General features: G+C 32.4%; 1 protein-coding gene across 1 annotated transcript; it reads right to left on the bottom strand.

Moving 5' to 3' along the window:
- Nucleotides 1–365: 365 nt before the first annotated feature.
- Nucleotides 366–6,320, bottom strand: LOC106104063 (lachesin-like). The gene is made up of 9 exons (XM_013284001.1): nucleotides 6,204–6,320; nucleotides 4,012–4,219; nucleotides 3,459–3,614; nucleotides 3,029–3,157; nucleotides 1,810–1,947; nucleotides 1,549–1,698; nucleotides 1,404–1,472; nucleotides 707–790; nucleotides 366–448 (listed from the first exon to the last, which is right to left on the bottom strand). Exons 1-9 carry the CDS (start codon nucleotides 6,318–6,320, stop codon nucleotides 366–368), a joined length of 1,134 nt encoding a protein of 377 aa, XP_013139455.1.
- Between the last annotated feature and the right edge of the window lie 15,897 nt (nucleotides 6,321–22,217).

The raw sequence follows: 22,217 nt of genomic DNA, 5'->3' as shown, positions 1-22,217 counted from the left end.
ATGGCTTAGATATGGCACGTTTCATAAAATCTATCAGTCTTTTAATTATTAAGAAACTTAATTTTACGTATTTATTTGGAGCGAAGACTAATTTGTACAACATTTTAACTTCAATTAATTTAAACTGAAATAACTATAGCTCTCTGTTTTAAAACTAAAAATAGCTTCATAATAGTAGTGATAATGGAGATAGAATTTAGCTACCACATTAACGACTTGTATATTTTAGTCGTCAAAACATATTTTAACCGATCATAACTATTTGAAATTTATATTTACATAGTGTTTACAATATTTTGTGACAATTGTCATTTCGTTGCCTTACACAATCATATTGGCACTTATTAAAATAATTACATTAATTGTCAACTTAATAATGATGCTGTTATCAGAAGGCTTAAGGTAGCCCGTTGAACTGCAGATCTGGACGATTGCGTGGACTCGTAATCTATATAAGGAAGAAAGTATTATGCAAGGATGAACAATCCAATTTATTTTCTTTTTAAAATTAAATTAGTCATGTTTTAGTACTAAAAAGGTTTGTTAATGGATAATTTACTTTCCAAACACTCATTAATACTTGTCATGACTTTGTTGTTTAAGGTTTTGATGCGTCTTTACTACTGAGGGTTTGCCTTACAATTTCAACAAGCACCCTTAAATAAATGCTAATTAAATGTTGTTAAAGCAAAGTAACCATACTTACCCATATCTTTCCATTCTTCGACTTCATAATCACCTATAACTCGGTTTTCGGCTGAAGACTCCCTCCATCGATTCTTATTTTTGCCTAAATAATGTTAAACAATCGGTCATGAATTTACTAAATATATTTCTTTTACGGATGTATTTTTAATTTTAAAAGTAATTTGGGTCTAACAAAAGGGAAAATCAATGTAAATAAATTACAATAACGGGTAACATTGTCAAAGAGTAAACAAAATTGCTTTTACCACAATATTACTAACGACCCAATTCTTCGCAAGCATTCGGCCACGGAGGCAAAACCAATAAATACAAAAACCACCATCGACCTTTTCATTCCTAGACTACACAAGTGCGATAAATTTATAAACGGCACGAGGATTCTGAACTTTACACTGCTATTTTTAACTCGTGTATTTATAACTGTGTGTATTGCATCTGACTTCATAGTCAATAATTACAGACTTAACAGTGTTATTAAATAATCTATGTTCTGTCTATACTAATGTTATAGAGGAATGATTTGTATTTTTGTATATATTGATATCACTCAAAAACTGCGGGGCCGATTTCAAAAATTCTATCACCATTAAAAAGCTACGGCATCAGTGAATAACATAGACTAATTTTTTACATTTTTTTAATGTGACGGGGACGATGACGCGAGCAACAGCTAGACTATAAAATAAAGTATTTACCTTTCTTTTTGTAAGGAAATGTCGGTACATAGTTGACTGTAGTACTGATTGTAGAAGGAGCAGGGATTTCTGAAAGAACATTAACAGTTGTTTTAATTTATAGGAGTTTTGGATTAAAAATATATCATATTTAACTAAGAAGTACCATCAAGTCGAATGAATCCATCAGTTTCCCCGAGTGAGTTCTTCGCAACACATCTATATGATGTGAAGTCCTTATTTGACACTCTTCTTATAGTTAACTTCATTATTCGACTATAACTGTCGTCAGTTAGCGAAGTAATATATTTATTTCCTAAAACATTACTAAATATGAATGATACACAAAATAATTTACTAAACAAGATAAAAATAATTAATAATTTTTATGTTCTATTGTTTTTGATAATTAAAGTATTATATTAACCTGATATAATCATGTCGCCTCGATCGGTTGTCCAGTAATTGATAGATGTTGGATATGACTCGGTGTGGCATTCCAGTGTCACGTCTTGTCCTATGTAGGCAGCTTCCAGTTGATTTGGTATTGACAGCATTGGTGGGACTAAATTGTAAAACAAAGATTAAGTACGAAATTAAATAAAATTAAAACTTAAAACTAATTTTACACTTTCTAGGTTAAAATTTCTCTATTCAACAAATGTATTACAAAGCTCATACGGTAGTTTAGTGGTAACGTAACGTGCATGAGGATTGCGCCGATGTTAATCTGAACGTTAACATTTCACCCCACCTAAAGCGAAGAGTCGCTCGATATGAGATCAAAGAGATACCCTGAATGCAGCCAATGAAGTATATATAACTGGTCAGCTTTACTTTCAGAATGCATTTGCTTAAACAAGGAAAATCAAAATTTTTACTTTCGAAGGCATAAATTCCTTTAATATTAATAAATTGAGTAAGGATTATTGAAGTCACATCACGGCATTAAATGACACCGACCTGCCTTTCATTATAATAAAGTGTTGTGGGTTAATCGAGTGAAAGTTACGTGAACATTCAACGTCACCTATTAGAAACGGCAAGGGGAAAAAGTAGCTGAGATGAGAAACGTGAATTAAGGAAAAGAAAACCATCTCATTGGCTTTCAAGGCGAGAAGCGTCGGTCGAGACGAAGAAGGGGCCTGCGGAGACTGCGGGGCACAGACAGAATCACCATTATCGCCCTCGTGTCGTATTCACGTCAGCATAATGCTCTAATTGGGTGCAATTACGGACGAGCCCGTGGAAGACCCCGTCAGGTAGAGCTCCCGTCTCGTAAATACTCGTTAACGGCGCCCGCCTCGAGAAAAATAATATTTCTCAAACCTAAGTACTGCCAAAACGAAATGATGTGAAAAAAACTGACGTACTTATGATCGGATGATTTGAGGTCGATTCAATGAGGCGCTATAAATGTGCTCGCTATTCCACGTAAATTAAAGGCAGTAAAAATTTGATTACAATTATCTCTGATGATGTCGCAGTTTTATGGGTTTTTTTTATTGCTTGCTTTAAGTAATTGAAATTCTTAGATGTAACTTAAAAAAGTGGACGTTTAGCGATATAGATGCGATGAAAATTATTTCAGGTAGTCAAAACTAATGTTTCTAACATATTTAAAAAGAAATGACTGTGATACTTACATTGAACCATGAGGACGACTCGTTTGCTAATCGAGGGCGGCACCCCGTTAGATGCTATACACAAATAAGCTCCCATGTGCAGTCGAGACACTTTAGATATCGTCAAATTTTCACCATCCACTACGTTTACTGAAAAATAATCGAAATAAAGTTTAAGTTCATTCCTATTTGTATTACTTTTAACCAGTTAAGTTACGGATACTTTTTCCGAATGTGCCTTTTAATACTTTTTCAATAAATAATTCTTGCAAAAGAACAAAAAACACACGTTTTTCGAAATACATTTAATTTTAAAGAGACTTTACACGTTTGCTTTGTATCATTTTACACCAAAAAGGGCACTAAATAATATGCGTTGAAATAATTTGCACATTTTTTCATGATGTTATTTTATTTTATTATTAAGGTATGAAAATAGGTAATGAATTACCGGATTCTCCGTTACAATTAAACTCTTGTCCATCTTCACGACGCCACATGACGTAGGGTTCGGGGTAGCCAGTAGCTCGACAGTACATTGTCACGTTTATACCTTCACGGACCACCATGTCGGTTGACGTCATATTGTCTATTATCATTGGCGGAACTGATGAAAAATTATGAATAATTTAGGCAATTACAGTAAATATATTAAAAGTGATAGGAAATGTGTTGTTCGATTAAAATGTATCAAATTTTCAAAAAATTAAAACCTCTCCTTTGTAAACAACGTGTGTGTTATAATAAAAACATTGTCGTTTAAAAGGAATTATTTTAACAATGACATTATAGGTTTTTGATTTCAATTAAGTAGATTCCTTATTCTTTTACACGAATATATTGAATTGATAGGTTTCATAGAAAAAGATACTTTTTTTGGATTGTCCTTGTTTCGACTGATAATATTTTATGATAAATAATGTACTTAGTACATAAAGCATTGCCTTAACATATTATATATCACAATTCGTTTAAAACAGTTCTTTTTATTTCTGTATACTTACCAACAACTTGCAAATAACCTTTCCGTGAGCGCATAGGGTCGGTGTTAACTTGACACATGTACCAGCCACGGTCCACTTCCTGAACATTTTTTATGTGCAAGTACCAAGAACGGTGATCGTTGTACGACAGGCTGATTCTCGGGTTTTGCGTTATAATATTGTGATGGATGCTTAAGATTGTCTGCGTGTCAACCCTCACCCATGCTACCTAAAAGATACGAAATGTGATTGACTTTAGTGCAACTTTTTAATCAAATGAGTTTTCGTTTTATTTTCCGCCAAGTTGATGTACTTCATTAAAAGTATGTATTGCTGTACTGTATTGCTATACTGCTGGTAATTTATTTATGCTTTCAAATAAAAATTGTTTATTTATGACAGATTTCGATGTTTACTTGTGGTTTGTAGGAATTTATAATTTTTATAATTTTTTTTAAATATACATATAACATTGGAAAGTGTGTTTTAAACAAATTAATTTTAGTAATTTTATTCGTTCATAACAATATCTTCAAGTGGGGCGTTAAACAGGAGCTTAATTGTGAAAGGGTTAACTTGTTTACGGCTTTAAGAATATTAAATTATCCGCTGAAACTCGGTCTCCGGAGAATTCCTCTTATGCCATATAAATCTCGCCACACTACACGACACTCCAATTTCGCTAACTAGCCTTCCTGCATGATTAATAACTGGTGAATCGTGCTACTGGGCAAAGTGATATTAAGTTGCCTTGTTAAAACTTTACTGCGCCGCACCGATGAAGTTGCATGTAATTTTAGTTAGCGGGCTTGAGCTTTAGTGTATGAGCGAATCTCTGTAAAAAAACTTAAAAGAAATTTTCATACAACGAAATGAATTAAATAATGGTTTTTATCGCTTGAGTATGCTTTGTACGTTTGATATACAGTGTTATATATCAAAATAATCACAGCCCTCAGGCAGTAAAGTGCCCGACAATAGGATTACCAGAACGGTGCCATTTAGTATGGTATCCACCCCTTTTTACATTAATAACATCAAGGGAAAAATTCACTGATATTTTTATAAGTCTAAACTTAAGAATGTCAACTATTTACTTTTTTTTGGATTTCAAACAATGATTGTAAGGAATCTCTACTAAATTATATTTTGATTTACTTTAGTGTTACTCTGACCGAATCACTGCGGGATTAGCACAGTTAAAAGTTGTTTATTTATATTCATAGATGGCGTGTGTAACTATGTCAGAATTGAAACAAATTATTTAATTTAACCATTTTTATAAACATAGATAAGATTTTAAAATCGTGAAAGGAAATCTAATATTAAGCATTATTATTTAACAATAGGATAGGTTTATTATAAAAGTTATTATAAAATAAAAAATAATACATTTAGGGCCTGTCCCACCAGATTGTAAATTGCTTGATAGCAATCCAACATATAAAATATGTGATGGAAATGTCGTATTTAGTTCCCTTATCTGACAATGACGTCATTTTTAAGATATCTGAGCCTCTATCAGCCAGTGGTGGGACAGATCTTTGACCTTGTACAGTTATCGATTGAAATATTGTAGTTATTAACTGTGTCAATATTTTTCACTTTACGTATTTGATAGATTTTATTAATTATTTAATGGCTGAATGAAATTAGATTACTGGGTTATGTAATACTTTAGTATTGGATTTATATCGCGTGATTATACCGCCTTAAGTGCAAAGCGGGCTTTGATAAATAGCAATGCGACATTGCAAAGTTGCAACTGTTGGCTTTATTTTGAATTTAAAATGCATATAATCTTTTGGTATTTACATTAGAAGATTGCATGGGTTTAAATATATTCACATCGATTAAAATATTGCAATTAGTAAATACGTCTGTAAATAAATGTAGAAAGGTTTAGTTTTGTGAAATCTTTACCTTTATTGAGAAATTTCTTTTTTCACTGCAGGCCTTACACGTTTTAATATTACGACAAGGTTTATTTTAGAGACTTTACATATCTTTACGTTTTCTATTGCTGAATGTAATAAGTATAATATATCCCTAAATCTAGCTTAAAGAATTTTGACATACATTTTGTAATTTGTTAAATTTTTTATGATTTTAATTAGAGGTTCAAAAATTCGTATCAACATTTTCCGAGACAATCTTATAATCCGTACTAAAAGTGACAAAGCAAATCCATTCACTTTGTATACACTGCTTACCTTGTATCCCTTTAAGTCCTCCACAACGCAAGCCAGGAGCGCATCACGACCGACTGTCACTGTTACATTCGGCACGGGCTCCACAAAGCGCGGGTACAGAGACTCTGCAACAAACATCTTGAATTAATATCACGAATGATATGCAATTTCGATGTAACCTAAATTTAATTAATTTAACGAAGGCTTATACACATTCTTAGTTCAAACACACTGCACGTATAACGCAAATGAAGAGTGTAATTCATTTACAGTATATGATAGTTTAGAAATCTTATTTACTTTCTTGTTTTAGATAAGTTAATACGATAAACTTGAGAGAATTGTCTACTCGTGTTTTCTACCTGAGATACTATCTGGAGGTTGCTTAAAAATGTTTATCTTTTAAGGCCGTTCGTACAATATATTGCTTGAGGTTAGACAAGCATTCTTCCCCGGAGAATTCAGTTCAAACTCCGCCTTTTATATAATACAAATCGGACCACTCATGTCCCCGGACCCTCCACGGTCGTGATTCATTCAAAATACAAATCTGCTTTGGTGCCTCTTCAATATAATGAGATTGCCTTTTGCGCTCCGATGAAAAGCTTGAAAATATTTTATAAAATTAAATTTCGAAGATATGCTGATACTTGTGTAAATATAATGTAATACAAATATTTTTTGTGAATTACAATCAAAAATTATAGTAACTAATGTTTTTAAAAATATTTAGACAATGCCCGTTCAAATAAACAAAAAAACATGTCTAAAAAAGGTAAGAAAATGAATAAAACAGCGATATTCTAATTTGACAATCAAATTTCGATAACTTTTTCTGATTATTGTAATTTCGTGTACTTCCCTCAACCATTTTTTACCTTGAGTAACGCTCAAAGCCTCATAGTCTTACTTTAGATTTAAGTAAAAACGGGAACATCACACAACATTATACCGCGAGTACCATAGACCTGCAATCTATTTGAAATAAACAGCCTGAGACATGGACAAATATCCGCGAATGATTGATGAGAGAAAGCGAATAGAACAAATCCATCGTACAGCCATCAATCTTGGCGTAGGGGCCGCGGGCTCGCTGCAAGCGACGCGCACGCTCTAATGAAAAAAGAGCTTACTGAACACGAATAAACAATCCACATGTCTTGTTTGTAACATCTTTATGACAGATGATGTACCAATACTTGCTACTTTACATTTTACTGATATTTAACGGAATTTGCAACAATTGGAATTGCAAGTGACTTAATTTGTTTCAAATATTACAGGGAAATATTAAAAACTTTGGTTTGCACTTCAATTGTTAAAAATGATTAATACGAAAAAAAAACACAATAACAATTCCGTGGTCATTCGAAATATGAAAACAAATAGCTTGTTCATTAGGCTCAAGTGTTTACGAATGCAGGGGACGGTGCGGCCACAGTTGCCAGCTTCCCACCTCGTCCAGTGCGGCGCTCGGCGGTAACTCGTGTATTTACCTAATTGGAGCTGTACTCTGTGACAAAAGTCCGCGGCCGCCGCCCGCGCAAATTAGATTCCCGCCGAGCCGCACCGAGCCGCGTCGCAACACTGCCCGGAACACTCGCCTCCGCTTAACTTACCTCTTTCACTTTAAATTAACTACCCTTAATTGAAAAACCAAACAAAGACCCATTGCGTTAATAAATTTCAACCCGATAGGGATGTGATAAAATGTATGACGTGCATTGTTCACGTATAAGCAGATACATACGTAATAAGTTAACGAAAGTTTTGAGGTTTACAAATAGAATTTAATTGTTAGAAGTTGAATACAATTGTTTCGAGTGCACTTGAATTAGCCGTTAGTGGGATTACAGCGAAATCACATTGAAGGATCTCATTCCACTTTATAGAGTCCGTGTAACTACATTCATGAGTATCGATTTTATGCAAAATGCAACAATATTGAGTAGCAGGCGCGGAGTGTACGCGCTGTACCGAACACCTATCTAGTGAGCAATTACATCTCTATCGCTGGCGATGCTTGTAAATGGCTGCAAACAGCGTCGAAGCGTTGAAATGTGAGGCCCCAACTGGTGAAATTCTCGCAATTGAAGTCATGTATAAATATGGTCACCAATTAGTGGTAAGGCCTCAACACTGTTTGTAAATTGTCGTTTAATTTATTTAATGTAATACGCTTTGTGTTTAGTTTTGATGCATCAAATTAGCTGCTATAAACTTTGAGCTATAATACAACTATGAATAGAAGTAGATAAATAATTTCAACTGTCACTATTTCTTTGTTTCCTAAAAGAAGTGGAATGGAAAGTGTCATTACCTACGACACATGTGTCAAGCATGTTCATTTAATTTAACAAAGGCAAGACATCGCAGCCATAGAAATCGTTCTTGACATTATCAGGCCTTCGGTATAACTTAGCTCGGTTGTATACATAGACAATATTCTACCTGTGCCCTGCGGTTTCAATAACTTCATGTTAGTCGGTATTGTTAGGTAACAAGGCTTACCGTATCTATCTCAGTATGAAGAAAAAGCTTCCCAAGCTTCCCAATTCCAAGCACTTGTTTACATATTTTTATTTTAAAATTTAGTAAGCATTTAATTCGTAGGTTGTCATTTTTCTAAAAATTGCATCTTTATTTAAAAATATTGTAATTGGGCAAGAAATTTCATCCAGTAGAAAATACTTTAAAGCACTAACGACTTGTGCATATTTGATGCCGGCGGTACAGAGTGGTAAGCCTCCATTATGCAAGTTTTTCTCAAACTGAAACTTCAAGTTTTGAGCTGACCTCCTCACAGCGTACATACAATTTTGTGCCTCGATGAAGTGTAATGGGGCTTTACACAACTTTTAAACTTTAAATTTAGAAAGTAAAGGAAATAAAACCAGTTTAGAAAATCAACTTACAAAAGGTTATATAGTTTTGGCTTTGATAAGTTCATTTATAAAGTGACTTTATTTTTTTACACTAGTGTTTATTTAAATATATGTTTCTGTATATGTATATCGATAGTGAAAACAACACAAAGCTACAAATCGAAGATAACTGTCAAGATTGAAGTAACGCTATGTACATTCTATATTTTCAATTTTTATTTGAATTCCTCGGCTTCCCGCGCGTTATATTCCTCCTCGCCTTTACAAGACCATCGCTCCAGGTACGAGAGCGCTCTACATTTTTTTCGATTCTAAAATGTGAGCAATTTTAAAGTATATAATTATTAACAAAAAAAATCCAAGTAAAGTTAGTATTTTATCTTTTCAGTCTGCAACAAAACCGTGTAAAGGTCTAAAGTATAATAATGGAATTGTAAACACAATCAACTTAATTGTTGTTTTCTCTTGCCTTTAATTATTGTTTTAACAAAGAATTAATTAACTTAACAGTGTTTAATCAGTCTCTTATTCGCAGTCTTGCTTCAAATAACCTTTTAGAGTTAATTTATAATGAAGTAAATATTTTAATTGTTACTTTTCAAAATAAATAAAATCATCGAAAATGAAGTTAAAAGAAAACGAATGGAAAATTTATTTTTAATATGACTTCATATCGATTGGAGATATATCACGAGCAACTCAATTCTTCAATAGCTAACGTGCTAAACTTTTTCAACTTTAAACTAGGTCGCACAGTACGAGGGTAACAGTAGGTGAAAAGCTTCGTGTTTTTTTTTAATAATAGTTATTATTTCAGCTTAAATCTTTTAATAAATAATAATGACTTTTATAAGCGTCTGAAACAAAAAAGGAAACAATAAGAATGAATTCCGCAAAGGAAAATCTTAGAGAATACCTGCTGTATGAAAGTTATAAAAATATCTGCATGACAGGTTGGCGTTATATTGCCGTTATAAATCAGTGGAAGGGGGGTTTAGGCGACAGTGGCGCTGGCCGCGGGCGGGGGGCGAGGCGTGCGGCGTGGCGTGCGGCGCGCCCGTGCCATGTTGTAGACGACACCAATCGGATGCATACACAAACACGACGATCATTTTAGAAGATTACGTGCCGCTACACACTTGACTCGATAAATATGAATACTTTAACATATTTAGCAAATTCTTGAATAAGGAGTATTTCAAATATTTTAATGCCAAACATTTAAATTGGAAAATTTGCCTCACATTTTTCATACCTCTACTAACTCGAAATGGCGAACTTATCAGCTATCGGATGACATTACAAAATCTTGTTTCACTTTGAAATTTGCCAATGTGTGTGCATGCATTTCCTGAATTTAATGGACATCATGAATCTTTAAAGACTAAGCCGATCTTGACGAGTGTAGTATTTTCAATGAATTTTCTTTCGCGAAATTATCTCATAACATAGCAATAGTTCATATTGTATTCTAAAGGAACAATCTTTATAAAACTGTTTCTTTATTCGTATAACGTAATACCCTTTATTATTGTGGTGTGGAAACAGCGAGTCACAAAAAGTGGCGAGTATCGCGTGAAGTGGTTCCGATGCTACGGGCATAGACGTCAAGAAATATGGGCGAACGCTGCGCTCATACGAAATATACGACGTAACCTCGCCGTATCGAACTGTATCGCACGTTGTGTTATTTTTATCTATTTATGTCTTCAAACATAAAGATATTGTTGGTAATATTCACTTTTATACAGTTAAGCTTCTTAAATATCAGTAATAGCATACGGTTCTTATACTAGAATAGATTTTAATAGGAATATTTTATAAAATATTTTTAGTAATTTTTCAAGCCTTAACAAACAATGATAAAATTCTTAATTATTCTAAAATGCAATTACTTACATATTCTTCGTGGATAAAAGACAATTTAAAGTGCTTTTTACAAAAAAAGAAACATTTTTTGCTTATCTTTGGTCTATTTTTTTTGCTTATTCTTGGTCTTTATGCACTAATAAAAGTATTTTAATGTTGATGTAACTAGTATTTATTTAACTAACATTTTGGAGTGACTAGTTAAATCAATTCGCTGCAGCTGACTTGCGAGGTAACTGGCATAAAGTTGAAGAGAGGACGCGCTCCGAAATATCTTTAGAGATGAAAGAGCCGTGAAATGCAAATACGCGAGCTTCATAAACGCAGCAATTTTGCACTATATAAACTTCAGTCGCTCCCGTATATGTTTTAAGTGTACTGAAATATGTTTTTTTTTAAACTGTTTTCTTTTACAAGTATAACAGATTCGTTAAATTCTGTTAGCTATAAAATGTGATAAGTTTTAACTAGCATTCGCTCGCGACTCCATCCACATGGAATTAAAAAATACAAAAGTGAGTAACTTATGTGTTCTTCCTGACTATCCTCGACGTCTATACCAAATTTTATCGGGACCCGTTCAGCCGTTTAGGCTACAAACTCTAACAAACGTCCATCTGTCCATCCATGTAAACTTTCACATTTATAATATTAGTACGATTGCATTTTTAAATGCGAATTAAAAAATTAACATTTGTATAAAATGTAGGATGTTTTAAAAACCTACGATACTAGTTCAATCAATGAAGTTAATTTAAAATCTAAAGGAATATGCCAACATCGAATCATAGAAGATAGATGACGTGGAAAATACGCGAGAAAATTTAAAAGGAAAGCAAGGCGGAGGGGTGCGAAAAATTGGCTTCATTAGATGGAGTGGGACGCGGGCACATCGGAATCTAACGAAGTTATTTCCAATGTTTTTCTTGAACTTCATGTTATGCAGTCTTAACTCTTTAGTTGAATATTTGAAAAAGGAAAAATTACTCGTGGTTTTTTTTATTTGTGAATTAAAATTCATCGACATTTTTTTAAAGTAAAATATACTAAGAGTATAAGAAATAAAGAACTACTTCAGTAACATATTTCAAAAAAACAAAATTCTATTATTACAATACTTGTAAAGTTTCTAAGGAACATGTTACGAAACAAGTTTTTACAAAGGCATTTCAAAGTTGTATGAGAAATTAAAGCGTAGCTGTTGCATCGCACAAATAATAAACATACAGACTGCGGAGTTAAGTTCACAAGTGAGCTTGTAACGAAACTTACTCTCAGTATAATTTAATAGTAACGCACTCATGTAGCGGTCAATAAATCAAAGGATTTTTTTTTAAAACTTTTTAAGAAAGTTTACTTAGAACAAGAAATTATTATTCTAGCTATTCCTATGCGACTTCACCCGCATGAAATTATAAAGAAAAATCATTTTATTTCACATTTGTCAAATGTCAAAATGTCATGACATGATGTCAATCCTAGCAACCTTGCTTCCTTGATGTTGACAACAATAAGTTGGTCTCTTTCCCACATTAGGGTTTTTATTTTCAAAATATTTACCCCTAAGTTTAACGGCGTGAAAATATGTCATAAAGCGTGACGTAAGTGTAGGGATTTTTATTAAAAAAGAGTTATTCGATAATATGCTGTGATTGCTGACATTTTAGGCAACAAAGAAGTGTGTGATTACGCTTTATTATAATAGTACAGATAGATATATAGCATATAGTCTAAAGTATACATATGTAAGTATATAAGTATAGATAACAGAGAAACAGTAAGCAAACTGAAAAGGTCAATATTACTTTCAAATTCATAGGAATTAAATGAAATTCGATAATACTTTTGAACATTCTGCAGCTCAGTCAACTCATAGCTAATCCGCTGAATAATGGGCTAACAGATATCAACGCCGAACCAGTCCTTTCAAAAATACGGCTACGTCAATTGTTCCCTGCAATATGATTTTAAATGAATAGCAGTTTTTAAAATAAATTCGTTTTTTGTTCAACTTTAATTATGTTCGTAGATTTACTTCTTACATTTATATGAGATTTGAAAATGGATTTGTATATTTCTATATATTTATTTACGCTTCTATAATTTGTATGAGCAGAAACCTTTGAAAATTTAGGATAGCTTCACACCTTAGAATCTAGGTTTACGTATATGCAATTGCGGATGTTTATAGGCAGCGGTCGCTTTCCATTTCGATGGATTCAGGTGGCCGCTTGCTCATTTGTCACTTTATGTTATAAAAAAAAGATTATAATTCTAGATATAAATTGATACAAATCCGACAATAGTGTCATTAACTGTATTGTGTTGGTGAGCATTTCTATTGCACGGGTTTAATGACGGCAAAAGATCATTTGGCAACTTTACAAGATGCATTTTTGTTGACACTATACTATATCCTGCAGCACACTCACATTTAAAGATGGTGCCTGTTTAATACAAATATTTATTAATGTAACTACTTTTTATTACAGTAAATATGACGTCACCAGTTTACATAAGCTGTACACTCAGTGACAGACTCATGTATATATAAATGAACATGTAATCATTTTAAATTCTCATTAAGTAATAAATATATTTTATTTGAGTGCCGTGCGGTTCACTGTAGCGTATCTTATTATGACTTGTGGCCTAATTTAAAATCTGTACCGAAACCAATAAGTACCAAAGAGTTTAATTATTTACTTTTATGATAACATAATTCTTTTATATTTTATTTTTATAACACACATAAAAATCCTCATAAGCTAATTTAGACTTAACATAGAGTAAACGATCCATAAATGGTCATCCAAAACATTTTTGCTTCATTAGCTATTAACGTGAATCAATAATTAATTTCAGATAATTAATAATTCAAACCAATTAAGATTAGTACATTACGCAATTAGCTTGATAAGGTAAATAATGTTAAACAAAGAAAGTAATATCTCTATAATCTATATAATTAGTATATTGTATTATTTCATGTACTTTTAATGAAATGTAACTTAACTTATAATAAATAACAGCGCGCATACCTCTGACTAAACTATCGCCTAACTGCTTAGCCGCGCTTATATTCCTATGAGCTTATATGAAGGTGAGTACATTACTTATTAGTTGTGCAACTAAATAGTAAAATAGACTATGAAACAATTGACTATCGATAATCGCATAACTGTTGTGCGATAGTTTAGTCAATGGTGTGCGCTCGCTCTAAGAATGCTTAAAAGGCGATTTGAATTTATTTCAAAGTGTATTAATGTGTCCTTTTTTAATAAAAACTTTTAGAACATTGTAAAGCTCTGGCAGGTTTGTAATTCAATATTATTAGTGATTCCACTGCGTAATGTACACAGTGGAAAATTAATAAAGTTATATAAACACGGTGTTTTAGAATACGTAAAGAATTCAAACGCTTGTATAAATATTTGTTCATTTTTACATTTCAGCTCGTTCGTATTGGAGTTGCTTGGAAATTATTATTTTATGCTCATTTTCTATTCTTGGAAAAAGGGTTAATAATGTACATGAGACTCAAAGTGTATCTCAATCAAACATTTTAACATTACCTCTAGATCTTATTTTCTTATGTTTTTATATTTGGGCAATAAAACTAAGCAAATTATATATTTGAAAGTGATGAGTTATATAAAAATATTTTTAGTTAATTTATATAATTTGTTCATCGTTTTATTTACCTAAATCAATTAACAAAACTGTCACAGAAGTCTACCAGACTTGTAGTAAAATTGAAATTTAGTATACAAATATTTCCATCCATAAAAAGTTATATAAAATCACTTCAGCTACTGTGTATGCAAAAAAGTTGTACATTATTCTCCTATGAGATATTAAAAAAGTAACTGTCCCCATTTCAAAGATTAATGTGCTAGCAACTATGAATTCAAACCAGCACTTGTTGACTAATGACGTTGAAATATTACAGACAGATATAATTTATAACCTCTATTCATCTTCATAAATTAAACACTAATTATAATAATTTAAATTAAACTGATTAAGGAATAATTGAAGATTTTAACGATTAAAAATATTTATAGAGGAGACAACATTAAAAAATCATAAAAACGGCATACAACGTATAAAAACAAAACACAACAACTGTCACGTTTGGTCTCGTTTAGAATTAACTTTATCCTGTCTGTCATACACCTCACAAACAAGACAACATTTTGTTACTATACACATTTAATACTGTCCACATTGGTTACCTAGTTATAACTTTACACAAAATCATAATCTAAAAGATAATTCAAAACATTATAGTTAATATCTAAAACACGTATTAAAGGGCTGGTAAAGGTTTAAAAATAACTTATTAATTGTTTTTAAAAACTTATTTACAATTAAAATTTTGTTTGTTTATTTTGTCGTTAGTTAAAATCAATTAAATAAGTATCTTTTCAAATAATCAACTGTTTACAATATTTAAACCTTTCACTCATGTTATCAAATTAAATTACTAGTTAATTTTTTATATAATACATTTCCTTTATTAACATTGTCAGACAAACACACGGAAAATAGATATTTTTACATTTCAAATACTTACCATCAGAAGATGAAACAAAACTGCACACAGATAAAACTAATGTCAATATTAAATACGAATCTGCTTTTTTATTTATCATGTTTAAATCAAATAAAACCATCAAATTCGATAGACCGGCAATATTTCTATAACTTCATTAATAATGTTTCGAAGTTCATTCATTAATTCGGTACTTCAAATAGGTGCGATTAATTAATTATTCATTGGATGGGGAACGCAATGGTTTCGTGGTTTTCGATACCCGTAGCAACCAGACGCCATCAACGTAAACGCGAGCTACGAGCCCGAGGCGCTCCGTAAGCGAACTGGCTCGCTTCACCTACAGCCGCCGCTTTGTCTACGAGGACTGTAGACGCGTAGCGCTTGCGTAGCCCCGCCTCGCGCGAGCATAAAAGGACGGAACATTGCCAGTATTTGTAACAGTTTGTGTCAAATTGATATAAATGGAGACGGTTTTAATAAAGTGTAATTGACTTTGCCGACTTTGCGTCGCATTAATTTCGGCCAAGCTAAGACGCCTCCGGCAGGTGCGGCGTTAAATAGCACCGAAGTATCTTCTCCGTGGAGATGAATAATTTCATATTTAAATGAATGATAATATGATAAGATAAATTGTTTTTGAAGTAATATTTTACTCTGGAATTTTAATTAAACCTAGCTAACTTAACACAGGATTACATGACAATAAGAAGTTATATAAAAATGAGTAAAGCAGTTTAAAAATCTCAGCGGTAAATGTCGGACTTAAAAATAAATGAAAACATATAAGTTTACATTACTGATAGAAGTTTGATCCAAGCCCTAGGGAAAAGTGTAAGATAATTCTATCTACAAACAAATTGTAATATAGTTGAATTTTGTTTTTTTCTGTAGAGTAGAATAACCTTTGATTTTAATGAGATATCGAAAAAAAGATGCTTGTAGAACATTTTAAAACTATTGAAAAAACAATCTTGTACTTTGTTTACTAATTAGTTACTGTGAATAGATATTTTATTAAATTTTATGAACAATTTTTAACATAAGATTATTAAACTTTATGAAGGGTAAGACAACTAACAGAAGTTTGTTGATCCAAGATAGTAGTGACCGTAGGAAAGTAAATACTCGAGTAAGCTTTAACTAGAGTCGACCCACTAGAGAACAGCTTAGTCGACTACCCAAGCTTGTCTAGAACTAAGTTTAAGTAGTAACTGGTGTATAATATGTTTACACATAACACATTAACGATTTTCCGCAGCAAAGCTCGCTTATTAGGTACATCTAATTAGCCGATATGAACCTATATTGGGCAAAATTTATAGGTAAATAAACTTGTGTACGCTGAATTAGGTCTGTAGTGAAGTAGTTATCTCAATAGTAACAATTTGTGTTCATTTTACGTTGCTCGTTTAACTTTCAAAGGGTCAGCTTTTAAATTATAAAAAAAAGTTTTTTGGTCAAAACTAAGATTGCGGATTTTACTATAATTTAACTTAAAGTATTACGTAATATTTAAGTAACTGTGTAATATTGAAATATAAAATACGAGTTGAGTCGATGTTGTTTTTTTTAAGTATTTATGATAATATGTTGTCCTATTCTACACGTAAATTTAACGCAGAATAAAGAAAGGACCGGACTGAGAATGGGTTAGCGATAAGAAATCCCTATCTTTAAGTTTCGACAACCCTTTTTTTCGTTTTCGCAAATCGTCGCAGATTACACTAACAGTGATTATTCATACCTTCTAAAAACAAGCCTTTATAAATGCGAATACGTGAAGATATAATAATATTTTGTACATAATATGCAACAGACCGATCGATTAGTCTACATCGAGTCTTCATCCATTAAGATTCCCTTCAATAAATTATTATTGATGCAGGCGATATACTCGTATATGGATACATTAATATAATCAGCATACAGAGTAATAAGTTGTTCATTTTGTTTGTTGTAGTAAATTACATAAGCATGTTTTATAATTGAAGAAATTATTGTATCACAAACATTTGGTAGGAAATCGTACACGCACCAAAGAGAAGTAAAAGTTTGTTCGTTTCAAATTCAATATGTTATGGTGAGCGTGCCCCCGCTCAGCCGCTCAGGCGCTCAGCCGACACCGAAACTCACTCGAGCGTTGCTCACAGAAAATTTATTGTTTTTCTAAGAAAATTTTCTTCGCGCAGCGTTACAATCCTGCAAATTCCTCGGGGAAGTGTTGCGAAACTTAATGACATCTTGGAAAATTATTTGTATTGCTGCCACTTGCCGTACTTAGTGTTTTGTTTAGACGGTTTTGTTGAGACGAAGAGGAAGAAGAATAAGCTAAGTTAAGAATAAGCTAAAATAAGTAAAAAGTACATCGCGCATAACATCTTTGAATACTTCTCCACTTAATCTGTTAGATTATCGTATTTTATGGATTTCGTTGTTTTTTCAGAAACGTTAATTTTCATTTTCACCTGTTTTAAAATTCTTTTCATTTGTATCTAGATTAGGGAACCGATTTTTTTGTTTTAACTTTAATATACAATAAGTCGACATTAACAAATAGTTACTTTACATAAAATAGTAGTTTTACAGTTTCCTTAAAAATAAATCGTATGCTGAAAATTTAAGATGCAGACTATCGTAGAATACGTAATAAAGTTTTTCAAATGATTGTTAGTCTGTGTTCACGACGCTAGGGGGAGACACGTGCGCGGGACACTCTCGAGACTGATCCCTTCTTTTGCTTAGATTAAATTTGTTCCTATAAAAATGTGCCCTCCACTCGATAGCATTGAGAATGTGCAGATGTCGCCAGACTGTATGAAACCCGCGATAGGGTTGACGATGTGCGAAGCCTACTGATGACCTACTATTATGTTGAATACAAACCCGACTTATTAAATAATAAAAATACTGTACCTTAGTGTTTTTAACATAAGCATAGTAATTTTAAGGCCGCACAAATTGTATAATGCATGTTGTGTACAATACATCATGTATTCAAAGATAAAATTTTAACAAAACAGGTGGCGCCTGCATACAAGTAGTCTCTGTTAGGTCAAAAATACATCTTTGACTACAGAAGTATTGTATTACAATAAGCATAGTACAAGTTGTACTTGCAACAAAGGTATTTTATTTTTATGTAGTCAAAAATGTATCTTTGCCTAAACAGAGACTACAGGTGTAACCACCAATAAAATTCTAGTGCTGCTTTTCTGATTAATTCGATTGTAATTAAAATATAATTACTGCCTCAAATTTAACTAAAAGCGATAAACATGGACAGAAAAGTAATACGGAAAAACTTTTAAAGAAACTTATACATTTAACGATGAAAAATACGAATCACTCTCCGTTAGCGAATCAATATTTAAGACATTGAAAAGGAAAAACTTTTTAGCTGCGAAATGCTTTAATACTTTTTTATTCTAGGTCATTTATTATTGATACTTTTTTTTACTGAAAATTGTTAGACGTTTTATACTAAACGCTTTGTATAGTGTAATTATTTGAAATGGTCTTCTAAACACGATGTGACTACGAGTATAAATAAAAGCACATTTTTGAAGGTATGTTTTGTTAATTGATATTCTTACTAACTTACTTATAATTGTCACTAACTTACTCTTTTGATGTGTCAGTGAGTATTAAGTTAATAACTTGATTTATTAGCATTCATATTTATGTTCGTTAGCTAAATTGACTTTGCAGAATGAAAGATTAATTGTAAGAAGGTGTCTTAGCATACATTGTCAATAAGATTGACGTGAAGCTGCAAACATTAGCTATTGTTTGTTTTAGCAAGTTGGCGACGGCGACGCGGGCGGCGCTGAGGCAGGAGTCGGGTGTCAACAATGCCTCCCTTCAATACGGCCCTGAACGATCAATCTTTGGACTATTAGGATGTTTTAGCGCCTAGATGTATTGTTTCAACTTCAATAAAGTTTTGATGAATTTTCGTGTTCTTGCCAAACCTTTGTTATAATTGGGCCGTTGAATATTAATGAACGAAGTGACGGTTAAACAATGTTATATTAACTGTTAAATTATTTTAAGCTTGTACGATGATAATAAAAGGTATCAATTAAGGTAGACGTGAAATATTATCAGTATCTGAATTTCCTTAAAGATTTATATTGATTTCAGGATTCTTATTATCCTGTCACTTTTGATTTACAAAAGATGAAAACGCTTAAGAAGAAAATATTTATAAAAGTAGGTGGATAGTAACCAGCGTTACGACGCGTAATGTAACATGTTACACAGCGAGCATACATGCAATCAGTAGTCTAGTGTTACACGTAGCACCTGTGTCCTTTTCTCTGTCAAAGTTATTATACTTTTTTGTTCTCTGTCACGCTCAAAGTTTTTCTTTAATTAGATTTTATTTAAAGACTAGCTGTTCCCGTGCGGCTTCACACGCATGAAATTATTTTGCGTGTAAAGCGTGACGTGAGTGTAAGTTTTTTTTATTAAAAAAAGAATTATTCAAAAATATGCTGTAATTGCTGACATCTTAGGCAACAAAGAAGTGTGCGTTTACGCTTTATTATAATAGAATAGATGAAGTGTATCTGTAATAGCTTGTTTACGAAGTGCATAAATACGGAGGAGCTGAGAACGCAAGCAAAATCCTCTTCAAAGAACACCCGAGGAAGATACCGAGAAACAACAAACACGCCTGCGTTATCTGCCTCATTAAAAGTTTATAGTGCTCGACCAGAATACCCCTATATTTAAAGTTAACTACAAAACTCCCCGGTATAAAGAATACGAGAATCTAGGATAAGTTATCGGTCAATCTTTTAAGGAAAAAATGTGGTCTTAAAGGGATACTTTCTTTAAATATTTTAAGGATTTTGCCAAATGAATCTTCATCAATACTCACTTATCGATTATGTAATACCTCCATTTTCTACAAATATGTCGCCGGCACAAGCGACTATCTACACGTGTGCGAATCCTAAGAACAATAATATTTCATCCGGCTGCCATCATTTGCCGCTTAAGCGCGATAGAAAAATCGTAAATTCAAAGGAAAGAATTTTCTTTATAGTCTCCCAAAAGTTCTTGAAGCAGGCACGTACTTGCACATATGCGACAATGTGTTCCCGGATGGTGCCAAAGCGATCTTACCCTTTTTTAAATTATTTATCTGTAGTTCTTGTCAAAATTAAATTTGATTACAGCTGTTGCTCGCGACTTCGACTACGTCATATTAAAAAATATTACAAAACATACCCTATGTCACTTACTGATAAAGTAGCTATTTAATGTTGAAAGGATCTTTGAATTTGACACAGTAGTTTTTGAGTTATTTCAATACATACAATATTTCCTCTTTATAATATTAGTTACATCATAATGTTTGAAATGAATAATGTACAACATATTAAACTCATAGCATATTGTGGTAATATTGCATAGAATTCATTTTGCATTGATATATGTGAAGATTTGCGTACAGTGGAAAGAGTTTAACCGATATTGCACGACTAGATATATATTTCATATGGGCCGGGTTGGGTTGGGCTGGCGTCAGGCGCGATGCAATCCGTTGTAGTCTGCGGTCGTACGCCTCTGACATATCCATGAATCTGTTGCCCGCAAATATTCGATACACTATTCAATAAAATGTTTTGCTCCTTTTAGTTTGTAAATGTTCGTAAATTTTTATTATAATAAATACTGTCGCACAGAAATATTTGATGATAACTTAAAGTAAATTTCCCATCCTGAATCTACGATCAAGAAACCGATACAACGGCGTAATGTGAATTTTAAGTGTTGTTAATAAACAGATTAGATATTTTAATTCGCAAAATTATAACCATAACGTTCTATCTCATCTTAGAATAAAGAATAAATATTATATCTTGTTGTGTTTAATAAACGAAATTGTTACGTGACAAAACGATAGGTACAACTTGTACACAGTATCTTCAGAGAAACTTACAAGTGTGTTTGACAACTGCTGGTAATTTTGATGAAAAATTGGACGGACATGACCAACTGCTTGTTTTAACTTCCTCGAAATAACGTTCTTGGAAATATCAAGGGATGTTAAGTTAAATTATACATTTAATACTGTGTACATATAAAGCTCTTAAAAGCTCTCGTGCTTATTTTTTTAAATATAGATATAGAAAGAAATAGCTTTTAATAGTTTTAAAATTAATTATTTCAAAACATTAATTAATGTTATGTTAACTTAGTTTTACAACTATGTTTATGTTCAATTCCTAGCCATAAGAAATAAAGCGGGTCAATTTTAAATAAAAGTGTATATTACTTAAGATAATAAAAAATAAACTAAAAACGTTCTGATTGAAGTGTTATTAATATCGTGATTGATTCCGACGTTGTCCCTAACGACACGTGAAATATTTTCACTCATTAAATCACGTGCTGCTGTAGTGGAGTGCCTCGAGTGCTCTCACACAATAACGATTCGATGGATAAATCATGTTCAAATTTTAATACCGTAAACACGTTTATAATTCATAATACAAAAGGTAAAGCTATACACGAATAGTATTCTAGTTATGTGATACTTTATATTTATTTTACATTAGCTGTTGCTCGCGATTTCACCCACGTGAAATGAAAAAATAAATACAAAATATAGCCGATGTTAGCGTGCGTTCGCACGGGCAGACTTTGTACGCCGCGGTAAAGTTCAAGGTCAGCAGACTTTTTACGCCCACGAGATAGGTGTTCGTA

This window comes from Papilio polytes, unplaced genomic scaffold, assembly GCF_000836215.1.
Source record: "Papilio polytes unplaced genomic scaffold, Ppol_1.0 DF823691.1, whole genome shotgun sequence".
NCBI lineage: Eukaryota > Metazoa > Arthropoda > Insecta > Lepidoptera > Papilionidae > Papilio > Papilio polytes.
This window is presented reverse-complemented; position numbering and strand designations above follow the sequence as displayed.

Coding starts and splice junctions, on each gene's coding strand:
- LOC106104063 (XM_013284001.1), bottom strand. CDS start 6,320: ATGTTTGTTGCAGAGTCTCTGTACCCGCGCTTTGTGGAGCCCGTGCCG. Junction 791..1,403: donor ATTTCCTTACAAAAAGAAAG/GTAAATACTTTA, acceptor AACATTATTTAG/GCAAAAATAAGAATCGATGG. Junction 449..706: donor CGAAGAATGGAAAGATATGG/GTAAGTATGGTT, acceptor TTCCTTATATAG/ATTACGAGTCCACGCAATCG.